This window comes from Vombatus ursinus, unplaced genomic scaffold, assembly GCF_900497805.2.
Source record: "Vombatus ursinus unplaced genomic scaffold, bare-nosed wombat genome assembly UNPS02014817.1, whole genome shotgun sequence".
Lineage (NCBI taxonomy): Eukaryota > Metazoa > Chordata > Mammalia > Diprotodontia > Vombatidae > Vombatus > Vombatus ursinus.
In genome coordinates, this window is record NW_020954595.1 from 3800039 (window position 1) to 3821651 (window position 21613).

The window sequence follows — 21613 nt, forward strand, 5'->3', positions numbered from 1 at the left end:
ATCTATGCCCCGCCAACTCTCCCCCTACCCCAGCTTGGCTAAATTCAAAGTCTAGCAGGCATAGCTGATCGGCCTCTTGAAAGAGCAGAACACAGGGCTCAAGTCTCCTAGAAGGAGGGTAGAGGGTGTGTCCAAGTCCAATAAGTGGTAAAAGAACATTTGCTAAGAAATGGAATATTTTGATTAAAAGTAGAGATAAGGGAGTTCTGATGATTGACACACCCAGCAGGAATAATGTTAGGTATCTAGATACTAGGTGATCCGGGGTTTGTCGATCAGATGATCTGGGATTCTGATTAAAAAAGGAAAATATGACCTAGAAACCGAAATGATTTTTCCGAAGAGTTATTAGCAATAAGAGATGTTATCTAATTGGACATAAGTGAGCCTGCACTCCGTGGATAGAAGGAATTGAGCAATAAATAACCTTCTGGAGCTAGCCCAGGAATCATGCTGCAAACACAGGAAAGAAAAATGAGAGTGTCAACTTAGTTCTAAGCCACAGACATGCTTAGAGATGCAAGGCCAGGAGCCCTTTGAGGCAAGCATAGCTAAAATTGAATTTTTCTTCTCCATCAGTTAGCACCAAAATGGACTTAAGAATGGAGAAGCCTGTTGACAATAAACATAAAAATCACCAGAAAAGAACATGGAAATGTGCTGAGATCTCAAGAATGAAAATGAAGGGAAAAGAGCAATAAAAGAAATGGAAAATAAAATGACCTCACTGAAGCAGTTAGTCTGATGTGTGGCTATTATAGATCTACTAGGAGTACATTAAAGGAAAGATCAGATGTGGATGAATCAAAAGAGATAAAAAAAATGTATACGTTATGGAACATCCAATGTAGGCAGAAGAACTCATTGAGAACCATAATGGAAGAAGGGAAGAGTATAAAGACATGCAGACAATGCAAAAGTGCATCAAGTTATTGGTATGCATGAAGAAGAAAATGGTTCACATCACCCTTCCTCACACACTCTACATTCCAGCCAAACTGACCTATGCATTTTTCCCCACATACGGCATTCTTCCACCTTCGAGCCTTTGAATAGACTATCTCCTGTGCCTGGATGCTTATCTTTCTCACTTCCACCTGCTGAGCTCCCTTTATAACTCAAGACAAATGCCATTCCATCTGAGAGGTCTTTCCCTTCCTCATTCCCTTTATTGGTAGCTATCTCTCCCACCTTACTCCCCATTACTTTGCATTCACTTCATACATAGATGTTATATGTAATATCTTTTAACATGGTGTTCCCTTCCTATAGAACATATAGAATATAATCTTCGCGAAGGAAGGAATCATTTTTCTTTGTTTTTCTGTTTTGTTTTTTTTTTTTTTTGGTCTTTAAATCCTCAATACTAAGCACACTTTCTGCCTGGCACGTAGTAGAAGCTTTTAATAAATGCTTGCGTAATTTTTAATTCAATGGATTTTTTTAAAGAACAAAGCTATGCCATCTAAACTCTACTCCAAATGGACCAGACACTTAGAGAGCAGGACAGCAGGTAAATGTCTAAAATGGATACAGTGGGCCTGTTTTAGAGACAAGAAAGAAAATAGATTTATGCCAGCTCACAGAGTCCACACAGCAAAAAATTTGAAGAGACATAAAACTCTTGGGATGGACAGATGAGATTCATCTCGTATTTCTGAAAGGCATGAGAAATAAATCTGGAAATGTAGCCAAAATCCCTTTAGTAAGAGAGAGATAGCATGAACATGCAGAGGTGTGGAGGGGCTAGAAAGAAAGAGACACAATGAAGAAACTTAAGAAAGGACCCAAGATACAAGTGAGAGAATGCAGTCTAGAAAATGTGACTTGGGCAGTTGAGGTATGATGAGGGGGGGAAAAAAAGCAACAAGAACTAAATAGCAGGGGCAGGGAAGGGAACATGGGAACACCTGGAAAGTTACGACTTAATTAAGGACAGTCTGCCTAGATTCGCACAAAGGCAAACCGTGCCTAACAAATCTGATTTATTGAGGGAGTAACAAAAAGACTTGACAGAGGTTAAGTCACGGACATAAGGAACGCTTTTGATACAGCCTTGGAGCAAAGACTAAACCTGTGAGGTAAATAACTCTGGAGCGCCAGACTAAGGTGGGGAGGAGGAGGAGGAGGAGGGGAAACAGAGGAAGAAAGAGGAATGAAATGAGATCAAGCACAAAGAAAAAACACAAATTAAAAACTGACAGAGAGCGAGAGACGAGGAGATAACCTGGAAATCCGGGGCCACGGTCTGAAAACGTCTCTGAGTGCTCTGTTGTGCCAGGCTCATTTGAGCTAACTAGGAGAGGTGCAGGTTTGCTGCACCCTCCTATGGGCCCCTAAAATAGTGGCAAAGCCTAAATCAGTTGTCAGGACTGAGGAATACCTGCTATGGAAAGGTTAAAAGGAAACCACCAACACAATAGGCTTGGGAATCAGAGGTGTGCTGGGTGGCCCCTCCCCACTGAGCAATGAAAGTCAGAAGTAAGCAGAGGGCTCTTGGGTCCCCTCTCTGATGGGGGCAACTGGGTGGGCTCCAGAGCAGGCTCCCAAAACAGTGGCCAGGTACGGTAGTGGGAACCAGCCAAGGTCCCTGACAAGAAACTTCAAACAAATCACTTACCACATCATCTCGGTCTTCCCATTCCACTTCAGAAAGGTCAACGCTGCTGTAGTTGGGTTTCCTCCGCTTCTTTCCCTCTTCATACTAGCAGCGGGAGGGTAAGAAAGGAAAGAAAAAACACATTGGATAAAGACATAGCCAACCATGCCAGCATTTTTTCTACTCCTAAATGTGCTTTTATGATTGGAACTAAGGAGGGTTATTGGTACTTGGTGTATTATTGGTACTGGAGTAGAACTCAGTTACCCATAAACATTTTAACCAAGCTTTTCTGTTGGATACAAATTAATCTCTGTCTGTGTCCCTGTTTCTGTCTCTCTCTCTCCCTCTCTCTCTCTCTCTCTCTCTCTCTCTCTCTCTCTCTCTCTCTCTCTCTCTCTCACTCACACACACACACACACACACACACACACACACACACACACAGATGGATAGATAGACTTTCATATTTTCTCTCCAAATTCTAGCTAGAAGGGAAAGCTTTGCCTATTAAGGAGAATTCTCTTCTCTCCTCCACCTCAATACCTTGAAAATCAAACTCCTCTGTAAGATGTTAGGGAATCACCCAAATGTGTGATTATTTCCTATAGGTGGCATTATAGATAATATACTAGCCTTGGAGTTAGAAAGTTTTGTCAGACTCTTCTAGAGAAATATTAGCTGTGTGACCCTGGCCAAGTCATTTAAATATGCTGGACCCTATTTTACTTATCAATAAAACAGGGATAATAATGTCACCTATCTCACGATGTTGCTGTGACAGTGACAAATGAGGTAACATCTAAAAAGCACTTTTCAAACCTTCAAATGCCACGCTGATGTTAACTCGTATCTCTACTCCTCACTCTTGGCAGTTTTCCAGGCCCTACCCAACTCTCTGTGGCTAGAAGGATGAGAATAGATCTCAAGATTTCCAAACTGGAGTTTGGCCCTCTGTCATCAGGCCAAAGACGTCTCCTTCTAAGACATTGTTTGAGCAGGGTAGTCATGGTTTGGGCCTTGGGACTCATGGGTGCTCCAATTGGACAATGACATTTTATTTAAAAAGCAAAAAGGAAACATTTGTGAGTCATACTAGGTTTGTGTCTCTGCGTGTGCCCACACGACTAGATAATCCTGAAGTCAGGGGACCCTGTGATTCTGCCGTCTTCCACAAGTAACTCTCCTGGGTTTCGCTGCACTGAATGTGGGGGTGTTAATATGGTAGGTAACTCTGCCCTCTGCTGAACACTTGGGAGAAATCACCATTTAGTTTCAAAACAAAACATGAGATAGGGCGGGAACATGTTGAAATAAGATTTCCATGCTTTATTGTGGAAACATTACTCATGTTTTCATTGAATTAATAAGGTGATAAATTGCTTAGTCCTGTTTTAAGGCTGGTTTGGCCTAGTGCAAGTCCCTTCATCTCTCTGGGCCTCAGTTTTCTCATATGTAAAATGATATAATAGGGCTAGATGATTTCTAAGGCCTGAATTTATGAATCAGTGCAAAGAAGAACATTGGGGGTCGGGGTAATGAGTCACACTAGCACATCTGGAACAGTGTATAGTAGTAATGTCCTGATAGAGATCGTTGCATTTTGTAAAGTGCTTTATGTCCAGGACTTTATCTGGGCCTCATGGCAGCCCTGTGAGGCTGGGACTAGGAGAAATATTAGCCCTACCATTTAGGCATCTTTGGTTCACTGATGATGCCCAAGGTCAGACAGCCAGTAAGTGCCTGGAGAAAGATTCAGATCCAGGCCTCCTGAGATCAGGTCTAGCGTTCTACGCACTATGATGTACCCATTTTCTCAGGTTGGCTCGGACTTACAAGGCTGCTTCTTCCACACGAAACATCACCCTCAGAAGGATTCTATGCTATCTTGAGACAGGAAACATCCCTGGCCCCTATCTAATCCTTACTGAGAGAGATGGACTAGGTCTTCTCGTAGTCAACCAGGATTTGCCTCTCTCTTTGACTTTCTATCAGCAGAAGGGTGGTCTCTGATGGGTCTTCAGATGCACTCCAGACAAGGAAAGAACACAGATCCTCTGGAAGCTATGGTCATCTAGAGCAGATTGGCCGTGAGGACTGGGCATAGGGGCTTATGGGGCAATAAGAGCCTAAGTTCCCAGGTGAGTTGGGAACCAAGACAGGAACAGACGCAAGACCAGGAGAACTAGAAGTCAGGGCTGCCTTTGGATGATGGTGTCCTACCCTAAGAAAGACTGATTGGAAGCAAGAACACACTAAGACTCAAGACTGACCCAGTGACAAACTAAAAGAACTTAGTCATGAGTTTTTGTGTGGTGATTACTCTCACAAAGTACAGTGGAAAGAGTGATGGCTTTGGTGCCAGAGAACCCGGGTTCGAAGCATGGTGTTACAATCTGATCTGTGTGAAGTTAGTTGCTTACTTTCTCTGGGACTTTGTTTTCTCACCTCTGTTATTTTTTTTGGTGGGGGGTGGGGGTAGATTAGCTGAACTACAGAATCCTTTCCAGCTGTAAAGCAATGATCCCTGCAGCCTGGCTAGTTCCAACAGATTAACGGCTCATGGAGTCCAACCCTCTGACTTCTAGTAAGATTGTGCCTAAGTTCATTCGACAAACGTTTACTAAAGGCTTGATAGTGGCAAAATGCTACGTTGGACAGAGCCAAAAACATGGAGGCGTGAAAGGCATGGTGCCTGTAAGTACTTCAAGAATCTCTGACTTCATGTATGGGGGTGTGCTTGCCTCCCATTCAGGTTGTGACTCCCTTCATGCCTGACTAAATGTCCCCCATATGCTCTGTGGCTGATATACGTTCATCACATGTTGGCAAGGCTTCCGGGATGAACCTCTTAGAATAGAGGTGGCGCAAAAGTAAGTGATTAGAGCATTGGACTGGGAATCAGAAAGACTGGGGTTTGAACCCTGCCTCAGGGGCCTACTATCTGTGTGACCCTGAACAAGTCCCTTCAACTATCTGAGCCTCAGTTTCCTTATTTACAAAATGAACTCACTGACGTCTAAGAGTCTTTGTAGCTCTAAGTCTGTGAAGTCACTTATCTCTTCGGGCTTCAGTTCTCTTGTCTTCAAAATGAGGGGGTTGGGCTTGAAGGCCTCTAAGGTCCCTTCCAAGGCTAAGTCTATGTTTCTTTAATCTCATAACCCTGAATGAAAGGTACTAGGATGTCACTCAAAGTCTCTCCTGATCAATAGAATCTACCATGGCTGAACTTGGTCCACATAGAGTTTCATACCTTGAAACCATGTCTTCATTTTCAAACCATGATAAGAGATTAAAGGAAGCCACCAGGGGAAGCCCACATACAAATAATCATAATTCCCTGCTTCAATGAACAATTATTGAGTTGCAACTGTGTGCCTGGTATTGTGCTCAGTGCTAGGGAAGATGCGTTAGAGCTGAGCTCTCCACTCAAATAGATGGATACAACGTACACAAATTGCTACCATGAAAAGTAGAGTATAATCAGAATGTAAATGAGCTTTAACCAATTTTTAATATGAGTTCATAAAAGGGAGCTACCCCTTCCAGCTGGGAAAATCAGTTAAGGTGCTGTGAAGCAGGTGGCTATGAGTTAGTCTGGTCTGGGAAAGGAAGAGAGGGCAAGGGAAGGGAAGGGAAGCTACAAAGTACTTATAAAGCACCTATTATGTTCCAGGCATGGTGTTAAGTGCTTTACAAATATCTCATTTGATTGTCAGAGCAGCTTTATGAGTTAGATGTATTCTTGAAGGATGGATGAGAATTAGACAGTGCTAGGGGAAGAATGCCCACAAAATCCCAAACCATGGAACTTCAGAGTTGTTAGAGACCTTGTTGGGCATCTCATCCTTTTGTAAGAGACTCAACAATTGGCCATCCAGCCTTTGCACGAGAGCCTCCAATGAGAGGAAGGCCACTATTTCCCAAGCAGCCATGTTCCATGTTGGCCAGTTCTGATTGTTGGGATTTTTTTCATACATCAAGGCTAAATTTGCTGAAACTTGTATTCAAGGTGGAGGAAACACAATGGAGATGGAAAACCTGAGGAGTCATGCTCAAGGAATAGGTTCCTTCACAATATGGCAATATGGCAACATAGCCATAAATGGTGACTTTGGTCTGATTGTAGTTTAGCTGGTGTAGCTGTAATTTTTAGTAATTAAATTTAGGGGGGAGAAAAGAGAAGGATGACAAAATGAGACTGGAAAAGTGACTTGGAACTAAATCAAGATATGACTTGAAAACCAGGAAAAAAGAAATTAGACTCCATTCATTAGATAATAGGGAGTGATTGAAGGATTTGGGGCAACAAAGGGGCAAGATCAGAGCTAGGTTTTCTATCTTCACTGTCTTTATTTCCTTACTAGAATTAGCCTTCCTAGGGAGACTTTTTTTTCTATAATGAGTAGTATGGATTGCAGAGAGAAAATAATGGAGACAAGGTGACCAAGTATTCCAGGTAAGAGCTAATGAGGATGTGACCTAGGGAGGATTTCCTGTAATGAAGTGGAAGGAAACAAAGGCACATTCCATAAGCAAAAATGAAAGTGCTCAACAGTTCAGGATGAGGAAGAAGCAATAGTCAAAGATACTTATGAAATTTCCAAGCCTGGCATCAAACAAGGAGGTGGTACTTTCTCTTTTAGATAGCTTGGATTGAGATGATGGTAGGAATTCTCTGGTCAGATTGTATTCTAGCAATAGGAGAGTGGTTGTGTCTAGGTATATAGATTTAAGAGTCACTCCAACAGTGGTCAGAGTTCAAATAGTGGGACTGCATCAAAGAATTACCCAAGGATACTACAGTGTAGAAAGGGGATAAGAAAAAAAAAAACCACTGGCAATGTCAACATTTGAAGGGTAGGAGGACAAAGACACAGTCAGTGGAGTCAAAGGAGGATTTGTCCAAGAGGCAGAAAAAGGACCATGAGAAAACTGCTATCAAAATCAAACTCTGAGAGGAATGCAAAAAGGAACTGTATCAAATGCATCAAAATAAAAAAGAACAAGAATCAGGAAAAGCCCTTTAAATTTAATTGAGTGTCACTGGGGTCCTTCAAGGGACTAATGCCTGACCCGATCAAAGAAGAAAATTATCAAAGAAATGGCAATATCATGTGGGGACCACTGGTTTTGGGAAGAGTCTGGCTATGAAGGAAAGTAAGGTTTGGGGTGGGGTGGAAATTGCATTGAAGGAAGATGTTTCAAGGATAGAAGAGACCTCAGCCTCTTTTTCTGGGTGAGGATCGTGGAAAGAAAGGGAATGTCGAAGAGAAAAGGGGGTCATGGGATGATAGATTTAAAATCTGAAGGGACCTTAGAGGGCATAGGGTCTTCACAAACCCCTCATTTCATGTATGAGGAAAATAAGGCACAGGGAGGTTACAATGATTTGCCTAGGTTCACACAGCTTGTGTGAGAGAATGTGGAGGGGGAAATGGGATGAAGAACATCAATAGAGGAGAGATAGAAAACCAAATTAAGAAAGAAGTTCGTTATTTCCTCTGAGCCAGAAGAGTACTAGGAGAGGAAGACTGAAGAGACAGAAACATTATGTAGCAGAGGAGAAAAAGTAAAATCATAATCTCATCAATTCTTTGTATCAGTCCCCTGAAATGAGGTATTTATTAGCCCCATTTTGCAGAAGATAAAACTGAGGCTAAGCAACACAAAGAAACCTGCCTAAGCTAAGGAAATTTTTAAGGGGAAGAGCTATGACTTGGGCCTCATCTCTTTACCTTTTGATCTTGGTGTTCTTCCATTCCAACCTTTGCTGTTTACCAAGACTTTACACTATATGGCCACCATCTTCTAGGTAAATTGGGCTGCTAGCCTACCTGCCGAGAGAGAGGAGGAGCCAAGTGGGGCTCAGGACTTGATTGAAGAATGTGTAAAAAAATTTTCTAAGAATTTTTCTGAAGGGAAATCACTGAGCATCAGGGAGCACCTATCTGAAAGGAGATGGTACAAATGTGAAGTATATTCCATGAATGATAATGCAGCCCAAGAACAAAAGTGAACATCCATGGGGGAAATGGAGCCAGCATCCAGGATGGTGATTAGGACTGGGAAGCCAGAAGTGGATAGTTTAACTGGGAGGCTGAGGAGGAGCCCAGGGAGAAGGGCTGAATCAACAGACGTGACTAGGAAGTGAGAGAGGAATAAGGAAGGTCAGAGGATTACATTCAAGGAAGGGATATGTGTCAACTCAAGGGTCTGGATGGGGAGAAGTTGAGTTATCAGTCAATCAGTCAATCAACGAGCATTTAGAAAGCCCCAACTGTATGCCAGGCAAAAGGGAAATGAAATAATGGAATAATCCCTATTCTTCTTCTTTTTTTTTTTAGACAGTTGGGGTTAAGTGACTTGCCCAGGGTCACACAGCTAGTAAATGTCAAGTGTTTGGTCTGAGGCTGGATTTGAACTCAGGTCCTCCTGACTTCAGGGCTGGTGCTCTATCCACTGTGAACAATCCCTATTCTTAAGGAGTTTTTTCTATCAGAGGAGACAGCAAATGAATGTGTAAGTATATACAGAACTAATAGTCAATCATAGCAATAAGACTAGTATTTAAATGGCACTTTGAGGTTTACAAAGCACTTTGAAAAAGCTGTCCTGTTTGATACTCATGACAGACCTTTGAAATAGGTGCTATCATCATGCCCATTTTACATAAACAGAAAATATACAAAATTGTGATACTGGGCCAGTCACTTCATCACCATAGGCCTCCATTTGTTTTATTAAATAAGGCAATAGGACTGGATGACCCCTGAGGCCTCAGCCAGGTCAAGTTCTTAGATTCTATGGTAGTTAGAATCATCTCCATTGGTCATGATGTTCATATTGCTATCCCATCCTTGCATCTGACCTAGAACGGCCAAACAAGGGGTCAGGAGATGGACTTAATCATATTTCTTATCACACTTGACTCTGGAATCCTCTTTTAGACAGTCTGAGGTTCTGGACATGACTTGGAATTCCACAGAAAGAATGAGGTTACTCTTGGTGTTTGTGAACCCCTCATCCTCCTCCAGGGCTTCCTTTTCCAAGGAAGACACACAACAAAACAAATGTCTTCAGAGGGAAAAAGAGACAGATCTGGGAAAGGAAGCTAGTGTGTAAAGAAGAGAGGTCCAAAGAGTCACGCAGTAGAGAAGTACAATGGGAATGTTATGTCAAAACCTTGGGTAAGAAGGAAGGCAGATGAGAGAAAGGGGCATGTTGAGGCGATAGACTTTTCCTCCCTTGAAAAAGTCCTAATGCTCTTATTAATTAGTGTTTTTAAGTGTCTCAAAGATGAAAAGTTCTAGGTACACCCTTGGTATTATTATAAAACCCTTTTGATCACTTTAAAACTAAAATAGCTTGGGGATTAAAAAATAACAACCATTAACATCCAGCTTTGAAAAACAGGATGACCTTTATCTTAATCAGTGTCCTCTTAAAGGTGGGGTCTTATTATTTGAGTTGTGGAGGTTCAGAAACAATGGGGGTGGAAAGTTGGTTGTAAGCCAGGGTGAGGTCCCAATCAGGTTCTGTGAGGCTGACCCTGTACTTGGGTTAGTTCAAGAGACACAACTATTGCTTTTTGTTTTTTTGTTTTTGTTTTTGTTTTGTTTTTTTGTTTTTATAACAACCAGGCCTCTTTGTATGTTGGGGTCTTATAGCCCCTGGGTTCCCAGAGTTTCCTGATCCAAGAATACACTCATAAGAGTAAAGATTTAAACTATGCAACATCTACTTGTTTACCAAAAGTCACTTCCCCTCCCCAAGGAAGTCTTGTAGGGAAGGTGTAATATTGAAGACTTTAACCCAGGAATTCCTCAGTAATAGTCGGCATAGATATTAATTTTGGGTTTCTGGGCCATTCTAACTAGTGCTCAGATTCTGCCATTCCATGAAATTTCTAGTTACAACTCAAAGAAAGGCCACTGGTGCAATCCTGCCACCCAGTGGGAGGCATGCAACCTTAATGACCAAGGAACGGGACTCTGGCGAGATGGTAGAGGCAGAACACACGGGGGTAAGTAAGTACAGAATGCAGCTTTCCGCCTAACTAAGTCAAGCAAGACTTATTTTGAGCCATCAGTCAGCTCCCAAACCACTGTCTAGTATATTGTAACTATGATGAAAAATGGGTGGATGTATGAATTAATTAATTAATATGGATAGGAAAAAACACAAATGCAACAAGGAGCCATTTCATGTTAAACACTGTGCTAGATGCTTAAAGATACAATTACAAAAGCAAAACAGTCTCTACCCCGAAGGAGTTAATGTTCTAATGGAGGAGACAGCATGCATCATCAAGTGGTGATCAAGGAAGGGAATTTTAGTCTGGGGAATGATAGGATCCATAAAAGAAGCCATCGATCAGTCAATTGTTGCTCCCTTTCCAATAGCAATAGAAGGATTGATATGATGTTTCTTCTCAGAGAAAGATGTGGAAAGGTAAAGGAAGATATTGGTACATGTCAGATGTCAAATGGCTAGAGGCCTTGGTGACCGGCTGGCTAGAAAGTGAGGCGTGATCTCTGCATATCTAAACAGAAAGTAGTGAGACTGCATTCACTCAGTCTTATTGATGATACTTATCACCCAAGTTTAATTACAAATCTTATCGATCCAACCCAAATTCCATTTCTATTCCTAACTAGCCCAATCAATGAGCATTTATTAAGCACTTACTATGCACCAGAAACTTTGCTAAGTGCTAGAGATAAAGAAAAAATATCAAATATCACCTATTCTCAAGGAATTGATCATCTAACAGTTACAAGTTAATCAGTCAATAAGTACTTATTATCTATCCTATATCAGTCACCATGGGCTACGAAGATAAAAATTAAGTATTTCTGTTAAAGCAAAGCATTGGAAGAAGAGGGCTGTATGTGAACAATAAGAAGGAAAATTTGGCTGAGTGATATAGTAGGTCATGGGGTTAGGGGAGGAACATATATAATGAAGTTGGAAAGAAAGTTTGGGGCCAAGTTGCAAAAGGCTTTTAAAGTCATTGCAGTTTTATGCTTGACCCTACAGACAACAGGGAGTTTAACGAGCAGGGGAGGCACACAGTCAGATCTATGCTTTGGGAAAATTATTTTTACAGGTGGGTGAAGGATGGCTCAGAGAAGGAAGGCCCTTGAGTTTTGGAGAGTCACTATGAGGCTATTGCAGTAGTCTAGGAAAGAAGTGATGAGGAGTGATAAGGGTAGGTATGTGAGTGGAAATAAAGGCATATATTCAAGAGATGTGATGATAGAAACAGCAAGATTTGGAAATTGATGGGACATGTAATCTCGTTGTGAATAAAGATCAATTTCTTCTTTGAATTTGAATCTCTAATGCCAAGCATGATACTTGACACGCAGTAAACACTTGGTAAATATTTGCTAATTGATTCATTGCTTGAGGGAGAGTCCAAAATAATGAATACAGAGGTCATAAACCTGCAACTCCACCTAAAACGGTGACATCCTCCAAAGAAATAGGAAAATTTGATAGAGGGTAAATCTAATATGTTATTTTTTTTAACGTTGGTATTGAGATAATTCAGTTTGAAATATCCAAAGATAGTTGGTGATGCAGGACTGAAACTTGGTGGAGGGACCAGGGCTGAATGTGGGAATCATTAATGTAGAGACATTAGTTAAACCCATGAAAGTTGATGAGATTGTGAAGAGACAGTGTATAGAGAGGTGAAAAAGACAAGAGAGTCAAGACAGAGCCTTGGGAACACCAACAGGTAGGGGACAAGACATGGATGATGTGGATGATGAGCTAGAAAAGGAGACTGAGAAGAAGTATTCAGACAGGTGGGAAGGGAATGAGACAAGAGGAGTGTCTTGACAACCTAAAGCGAAGAAAAGATCCTGGAACCTCTAGAGAGTTCTCAAGAGTGCCAAATGCAGAAGAGGTCAAGTCTGAGAAATGAGAAAGGACCATCAAATCAGGTAAATGAGAAAGTATTGATCATTGTGAAGAGAGTCATTTCAGTTCAGTGATGAGGTTAGAAGCTGAACTAGAGAGGGTCGGAGAGTGAATGAAGAGGCAGCGAAGGTGGTGGCAAGTGTAAACATCTTTTCTTTTTAGGAGACTGGCTAAGGAAGGGAGGAGAGATATAAGGCATTGCTTACTTAAGGGGACAGTTGAATCTAGTAAAAGGTTTTCGAAGAAGAGGGAGATTTGGATATGTTTGAAGGCAGTAAGGAAGATACCAGTAGATAGGGAGTGTTTGATGATAAGGGACAGAGAAACAGAGAGAAAGAGAGAAAGGAAGAGATACAGAGACAGAGAAAGCAAGGGCACAGGGAGAAGATGATAGTAGGGATAATCTACTGGAGAAGACAGGAGAAGATTGGATCAAAGGCACCTATGGCAGTGCTAACTGGAATAAAGAGAAGGCACCCTTATGACAGACAAGGAAGAAAGAGGAGAGGATTCATATTGAGAGGTTTTGAGAAGAAGTGAAGAAGAAAAGAGGGAATTTATCTGGAATGGCCTTGGTGTTCACAGTAATGTAGTAAGAGATAAGATCTACATCTGAGAAGATGGAGGGAAGGGAAATGTGGAAGCCTTGAGGAAAGAAAAGGGTTGAAACAGCTTCTGTGGGGAATGTGATATGGGATTAATTAAGGAGGAATTGAAGAACTGCCTTGTTGTGGTGAGGGCCAAGTTGATCTTAGGTGACATAAATCTGCAGTGGACCCAGTTGGCATGGTTTCATGATTCCCTCTAGATTTCTTCATCAGAACATGAATATTAGCTGAAAGGCAGAGGGTGGGATTAATGTAGGACTGGCGTTCAGCAAGAGTAGGCAGAGGATAAAGGGAAGTTGAGACATCTGAGAGTAGAGACTAGAAAGGAATTGAATTGATTGAGATTGGGAAGGGATAATACATTAAGGGGTGGGGGTAATATTTTAAGATTCATTAAGTATGGAGCAGGGGGAGCCAAGATGGCATAGAGAAACCAGGAAGTTGACTGAACTTTCCCCAGTTTCCCTCAGAAATGATGTTAAATCAAGCCTCTAAAAGAATGCTGTAGTGACAGAATCCAGAAAAAGATGGAGTGGAACAATTTTCCAGCCCAAGATAACTTAGAAGGACTGTGTCTCACTTGGGTACAGTGTCTAGGCAAACCAATGGGAAGTTGTTAGCCACAGCACAGATCAGCAACTGAGGCACCACAGTTATGACTCAGCAGGCCAGTGACATATCAGGCTATCTGTGAGGCCTCCAGACCCAGTGCAGCAGGCAAACTACCAGCTCTGGAACCTAGGGCACAACAGATGCAACTAGGCCAGGCCACCATTGGAACAATGCCTCCTGTGCCCCAGAAGCAGAACTCAACTTTTTTAAATGATCAAAAAACAACAACAAAAAAAGAGCTCTGACCATAGAAAACTACTATAATGACAGGAAACATCAATACACAAACTCAGAAGAAGACAAAGATGTCAAAATGCCTATCTGCAAAGTGTCAAAGGGGTGTATGAATTAGTCTCAAGACCAAAAAGTCCTCTTGAAAGAGCTCAGAAAGGATTTTAAAAAACAAGTAAGTGAGGTAGAAGATTAATTGGGAAAATAAATGAGAGTTACGTAAGAGAATTGTGAAAATAAAAGAGTCAACAGTTTGGAAAAGGAAGCACAAAAATTGGCTGAAGAAAACAATTCCTTAAAAAATAGAATTGGCCAAATGGAAAAAAAAAATCCACTGAAGAAAACAAATCCTTTAAAAGTAGAATTAGCCAAATGGAAAAGGAGATAAAAAAATGAAATGAAAAAGAAAAATTTCTTAAAAATTAGAATTGGGCAAGCAGAAGCTAATGACTCTATGAGACATCAACATTCAGTCAAACAAAATCAAAAGAATGAAAAAAAATAGAAGAAAATGTAAAGTACCTCACTGGAAAAAGAAGTGGCCTAGAAAATAAATCCAGGAGAGCTAATTTAAGAATTATTGGACCAAGGGAAAGTCATGGTCAAAAAAAAAAAAGAGCCTGGAAAGGATCCTTTAAGAAATTATCAAGTAAAACTGCCCTGATAGCCTAGAACCAAAGGGCAAAATAGTCATTGAAAGAATCCTCCGATCACCTCTGAAAGAGATACCAAAACAAAAACTCCAAAGAATGTTGTAGCCAAATTCCAGAACTATTAAGTCAAGGAGAAAATATTGCAAGCAGCCAGAAAGAAAAAATTCAAATATCAAGGAGCCCTAGTCAGAATTCCACCAGACTTAGCAGATTCTATTTTCAAGGATCCAAGAGCTTGGAATATAATATTCTGGAAGGCAAAAGAGCCTGGATTATAACCAGCAATCAACTACCCAGAAAAACTGAGCATAATCTTTCAGGGGAAAAGATGGATATTCAATGCAATAGGGGACTTTCAAACTTTCCTGGTGAAAAGACCGGAGCTGAAGAGAAAATTTGATCTTCAAATATAAGACTCAAGAGAAGCATAAAAAGGTAAACAGGAAAGAAAGAAAGAAAGAAAGAAACATGATATTCAATAAGGTTAAACTATTTACATCCTTACATGGGAAGATGATACTTGTAACTCTTAAGAATTGTATCTCTATTAGGGCAGTCAGAAGGAGTATGCTTAGAGAGTGTGAATGTAAGTTGACTTTGATGTGATAATTAAAAAAAATAATAATTAAGGGGTGGTAAAAGGATTGTAATGGGGAAAAAGGAAAGGGAGAGGCAAAGTGAGGTAAATTATATCACATGAAGAGGCATGAAAGACCTATTACAGCAGAGGGAAAGAAGGGAGGGGTGAGCATTGTTTGAATCTTATTCTCATAAGATTTGCCTCAAAGAGGGAATAACATTCACACAGTTTGGTAGACAAATCTACCTTATCCTTTAGGTAAGTGGGAGGGGAAAGGGGAAAGAAAAAGGAGGAGAGAAGTTGATAAAAGGGAGGGCAGGGTCGTGGAGGCAGTGGTCAGAAGCAAAACACGGGTGAGGAGGGAAATAGTGAAAGGAGAGAGAAAAATATAAAAAGGGGGAAAATAGGATGGAGGGAAATACATAGTAAGCATAACTATGAATGTGAATGGAATGAACTCTCCCATAAAATGAAAGCCAATAGCAGAGTGGATTAAAATCCAGAATCCTACAATATGTTGTTTACAAGTAATACATTTGAAGCAGAGAGATACACACAGAGTAAAGGTAAAAGACTGGAGCAGAATACATCATGATTCAGCTGAAGTTAAAAAAAAAAAAGCAGGGGTAGCAATCCTGATCTCAGACAAAACAAAAACAAAAATAGATCTAATTAAAAGAGATAAGGAAGGAAACTACATCTTGCTAGAAGGTACCATAGACAATGAAGTGATAGCAATACTAAACATGTATGTACTGAGTGGTATAGCATCTAAATTCTTAAAGGAGAAGTTAAGTGAGTTACAGGAAGAAATAGGGAACAAAACTCTACTAGTGGGAATCTCAAACCCCCCCCCCAAACTAGATAAATCTAACCACAAAATAAACAAGAAAGAAGTTAAGGAGGTGAATAGAATTTTAAGGAAAAAAAATAGATATGATAGATCTCTGGAGAAAATTGAATGGGGATAGAAAAGAATATATCTTTTTTTGTCAGCAGTGTATGGCGCCTACACAAAAATTTACCATGTATTAGGGCATAAAAACCTCACAATCAAATGCAGAAAGGCAGAACAATTAAATGCATTCTTTTCAGATCATGATGCAATAAAAATTACATGTCATAAAGGGCCGTGGAAAAATGCATTAAAAATTAATTGGAAGCTAAATAATCTAATCCTAAAGAATGAGTGGGTCAAACAACAAATCATAGAAATAATCATTAACTTCATTAAACAGAATGACAAAATGAGGCAACATACCAAATTTTATGGGCTACAGCCAAAGCAGTACTTAGGAGAAATTTTATATATCTAAATGCTTACATGAATAAAAGAGAGAAAGAGCAGATCAATTAATCGGTCATGTGATTTTAAAAAGCTAGAAAAAGGACAAATTTAAAAATTCCAAATTAAATACAAATTAGAAATTCTGAAAATCAAAGGAGAGATTAATAAAATTGAAAGTAAGAAAACTATTGAACTAAGAAATAAAACTAATAGCTGGTATTATAAAAAAAAACAATAAAATAGAAAAACCATTGGTTAATTTGGTTAAAAAAAATAAAAGAAAATCAAATTACCAGCATGAAAAATGAAAAAGGTGAATTCACTAACAATGAAGAGGAAATTAAAGCAATAATTAGGAGCTATTTTGCCCAACTAAGTGGCAATAAGTTGGACAACCTAAGTGAAATGGATGAATATTTACAAACATATAAATTGCCCAGATTAACAGAAGAGGAAATAAAATATTTAAATTATCCCATTTAAGAAAAAGAATTTTAACAAACCATCAATGAACTCCCTAAGATAAAAAATCTCCAGGGTCAGATGGATTTACAAGTGAATTGTACCAAACATTTAAAGAACAATTAATTCCAATACTATATAAACTAATTGGAAAAATAGTTGAACGAGTCCTACCAAATTCCTTTTATGACACAGATTTAATGCTGATACCTAAACTAGGAAGAGCCAAAAAAAGAAAAAAGAAAATTATAGACCAATTTCCTTAATGAATATTGATGCAAAAATTTTAAATAAAATATTAGCAAAGAGATTACAGCAATTTATCATGAGGATAATACACTATGACCAGGTGAGATTTATACCAAGAATGCAGGGCTAGTTCAATATTAGGAAAAATTATTAACATAATTGACCATATCAAAAACAAAACCAACAGAAATTATACAATTATCTCAACAGATACAGAAAAGCCTTTTGACAAAATACAGCACCCATTCTTTTTAAAAACCCTAGAGAATATAGGAATAAATGGAGCTTTCCTTAAAATGATAAGTATTACCTACCTAAAACCAGCAGTAAACATTATCTTTAATGGGAATAAGCTAGAAGTCCTCCCAGTAAAATTGAGGGTGAAATAAGGATACTCATTATCACCACTATTATTCAATATTGTATTAGAAATATTAGCTTTAGCAATAAGAGAAGAAAAAGGAATTGAAGGAATTTGACTGGGAACTATCATTCTTTGCAGATGATATGACGGTATACTTAGAGAATCAACTACAAAAAGCTACTTGAAATAATTAACAACTTAGCAAAGTTGCAGGATGTAAAAAACACATAAATCATTAGCATTTCTGTATATTACAACAAAGCTCAGCAAGAAAAGGTAGAAAGATAAATATCACTTAAAATAACTGTAGACAACATAAAATATTTGGGAGTCTACTTGCTGAGAGAAATCCAAAAACTATATGAACACAATTACAAAACACTTCTCACATAAATAAAGTCAAATCTAAACAATTGGAAAAATATCAGTTGCTCATGGTGAGACCAAACTAATATAATGAAAATGACAGTTCTACCTAAATTAATTTACTTATTCAGTACAATACCAATCAAACCACCAAAAAATATTTTATGGATCTAGAAAAAGTAATAATAAAATTCATCTGGAAGAACAAAAGGTCAAGAATATGATGGGAATTAGTGAAAAATGCAAAGAAAGGTAAGCTAGCCACACCAGATCTAAAACGACATTGTAACGCAGCAATCATCAGAACTATTTGGTACTGCCTAAGAAATAGAGTGGTAGATGAGTAGAATAGATTGGGAACACAAGGCACAGTCCTGACCCCAAGGCTGACACTGGCATTAATGCATATTACAATCCATACATGCCTTCTTGTCCTTTGGAGAGAAGACTGGATTTAGAATCCAAGATCCTGGGTTCAAATTCTGGCTGTTTTATGTATCACCTGTGTGGCCCTGGACAATTCACTTAACCTCTCTGGGCTTCAGTTTTCTCATCTGTAAAATAAGGGGTTGGACTAGATAAGCTCTAGGTCTTTTCTATCTTTAAATATAGGATGACTATGACCCCCATTCTTGTGCTCTCATAAATCCTCTGCAGGAGGAATGTTCACAAGTGCTGGGGTCCTGCCTCTATTTCTCTTGACATTGTGGGGATGGATTCTGGAGGAACGTGCTGGTTATGAATGAGTCATATGCGGTGAAGTGAGTGTTCCATTGAAACTGGAGTCAGGAAGACCCAGACTGAAATTCTACTTTGGACCCTTTCTATCTGTGTGACCCTGGGAAATTCACTTAACCTCAGTTCCCTCATCTGTAAGATGGGGGGCAGGGGAGCAGTTGGTGGGCTCGATATCTTCTGAAACCCTTTCCGCCTCTGGATCTATGACTCTGTCTTTCATCCGTTTTGGCACATGAGCAGCTGACCTTTGTTTCCGGTCACGGACTATACAACATTCCCATTTGCCACATACACATTAAGACCATAGTGAGTGACGCCATTCCTCCAGCTCGTACATACTGTCAGAAAGAGGGCGTTGAAGAGTGGGGTGAGAGCTGGGGCTCTTTACCCATTGAACCCCTTAGCCTACGGGATTCTAGTCACCTCCTGAGGACCTTATCATTTGATGATTATGTAAAACTGACAGCTGCTTATAATTATTTGAGGCTTTGGGTAGAAATCATTAAAACCATCTGCCTTTATCTTAACGCTACCAGACTTAAACCCATGGGGTTGTTCCTACCTAACTTCAAACAGGGTAGTGAGGAAGAAAAGACAGCTCCCCACATTACTAACAAATTTTCAGTGATTCATTTACATGTACAACTAGTTATTTCAACAGCTTTCCAACCTTTAATTATCTTCTAAATATATGTAATTTGGGACTGCTAATTAGATAGCAATTTAATGCTCTCATAGGGATTCAGATTCACTGTTGCTTTTTTTTTTTTAATGTAAACTCCAATAAGAATCATCCCTGGTATGCAAATGACTGCGTTCTTTGGTGATTCAATGAACTGGAGAAGCTCGTACACTGGGCAAAATCTTGCACAATTCAACTGTCTGCTCTAACTAAAGATGACTCTTTGATCATAGGAAGGGTGAGCTGAGGTTAACTAGGCCTCTGAGCTGAACAGAGACAAACGTAAAGGCAAAGAAGAGAGAGATGGAAAATAGAGAGACAGAGACGACAGAGACGACACAGAGAGAGAGAAATGAGAGACAGGCTCCTAGTTGAAGCCTAACCCCACTTCCGGAGGCCACTTTTGTTTTACCAGGGCCCACACGTGTCTCTGTTCCTAGCAGAATCTATGGATCTGAAATGGAATATGCCGCTTGCCTCATCCATCCTCATACTGATCTCTTTCTCTGTGTGTGTGTTTGTGTGTGTGTGTCTGCATGTGCGTGTGCGCTTGCCATTATCCAGCTGGCCACTGTGTTAATTAAGACTTAGTGGCTTCCCCCGGGCAGGGGAGAGCAAGGGAGTGTTTTGCTCAAAGCCCTGAGCCTCTGTTTCCGGTGTAATCTTTACCCCTGTTGCGAGGGATCTTGAAATTACATAAAGATGGGCTTGCGTTAGGAGAGAAGCGCTTGATCAATGAGATGACATTTCCCAGTGATAGAAACCAGGGCTCCAGTCTGAGCCTTGCATCATTGCTTGAATTCTTGAACCGAGGCTACTGGAGCAGCTGAGGCTCCCAGGCCCCAGGAGGCGAGGGGGCTTGAAACAAATCTATAGAAGGTTGTAGAAGATCATTATTCAACATAAAGCATGGAATTACATTTTGATGAGGTTAGGCGTGCTAATTCATCATAGGCGATGGCACACAGACAGGCTCAGGTACGGGCCCAGAAAGGAGATTAACAGAAGAAACCCAGAGGTCAGTGTGTGTCCTACAGAAATTCAGCCTCCTCACCAGATCCTGTATAGTGGAACACTTCTGCCAAACAATAAAGAAATCAACTCTCCCATACTCCTTCCAAACCCAATTTCCTTAAGGGACCCCACCCTCAACTAAATTAACAACATAAAGCCACTGTTTCCTGTGCTTTGAAGCACATGTGTGGATTTTACATATAGGCAGGGTCTGTAGCAAACAAATGCCATAGCTGTTGGGGGCCTAGAGCAGCAAAGGAAAAGTGGCCAAGACTGTATTGTCAGTGCCCAGATGGGATAGGATCTTCAACAGGGACTAGGTGATTGGGGGCAAAGTTGGGGCAGGTCATGTAGGAAACTCCAGTTAACCAAAATTGATGGACAGCTAACAGCGATTTGAAGTCTTTCCGAAGTTACCCAGCAAATATTTGCCTGATGAGCCTTGGAGGTACTCATTTTCTTGGTTGGGGGCTAGAATCACCTAGAGAAGAAGACTGATTTCACACCTGAAGCTTTCCCACAGAGAGGTGATGTAGCAGGATAGAATGATGTTGAATTTGGACTTAGGAAGACTTGGGTTCAAATCCTGCCTTAGACACTTACTAGCTGTGCAACCCTGAGTAATAGTAATAACAACAACAGCAGCTAGCTTTTCTTCATTGCTTTAAGCACTTTGTGTACGCTATCCCACTTAACCTCAAGTCCCTTAACCTCTCTGGGTCTTGATGTCTTCATCTGTCAAAATGAGGGGAATGGATTTGGTGATCTGATCTCTTCAAGCTCTCGATGCCTGAGCTGTAAGCCAAGACTTTTCGGCAGGCATTTTCCCTCCCTTTTCCCCAGAGATCCTGAGCATCCCTCAGGACGTAAGTCAAAAGGCTTTTTCACCTTGAAGTTTACCTGTATTCCCTTGATCACAAGTTCTGGCTAGAAGATGCATGAAGAAGGGCAATGGGGGGGGGGTGTTCCAAAGCAGCCTGGAGAGGCTGGCTGGGAAGAGAAACTTCCTGATAGTTAGAGGTGTCTGTGAATGGAGTGGACTGCCGTGGCAAGGAGAACGCTTTCCCTCACTCACGGTCTTCAAGCAAAGTCAAGATCTCCTCCTGTTGAGGAAGCCTAATGTAGGAAATTTCTGTTCATTCGTGGGGTGCACTGGTTAACCTCTGAGGTCCCTTGTAGCTCCAAACTTCTGTGACTCTGGGAATCACACACACTCACACACTCACATACACTT

General features: G+C 40.4%; 1 protein-coding gene across 1 annotated transcript in view; it reads right to left on the reverse strand.

Moving 5' to 3' along the window:
* CACNA2D3 (calcium voltage-gated channel auxiliary subunit alpha2delta 3) overlaps window positions 1–21613 on the reverse strand; it is a 1008438-nt gene that overhangs the window by 223645 nt on the left and 763180 nt on the right. Inside the window, exon 18 of the mRNA XM_027835883.1 lies at window positions 2621–2704. Within this exon, the coding sequence (XP_027691684.1) occupies window positions 2621–2704 (84 nt within the window). The remainder of the gene's footprint in view (window positions 1–2620; window positions 2705–21613) is intronic.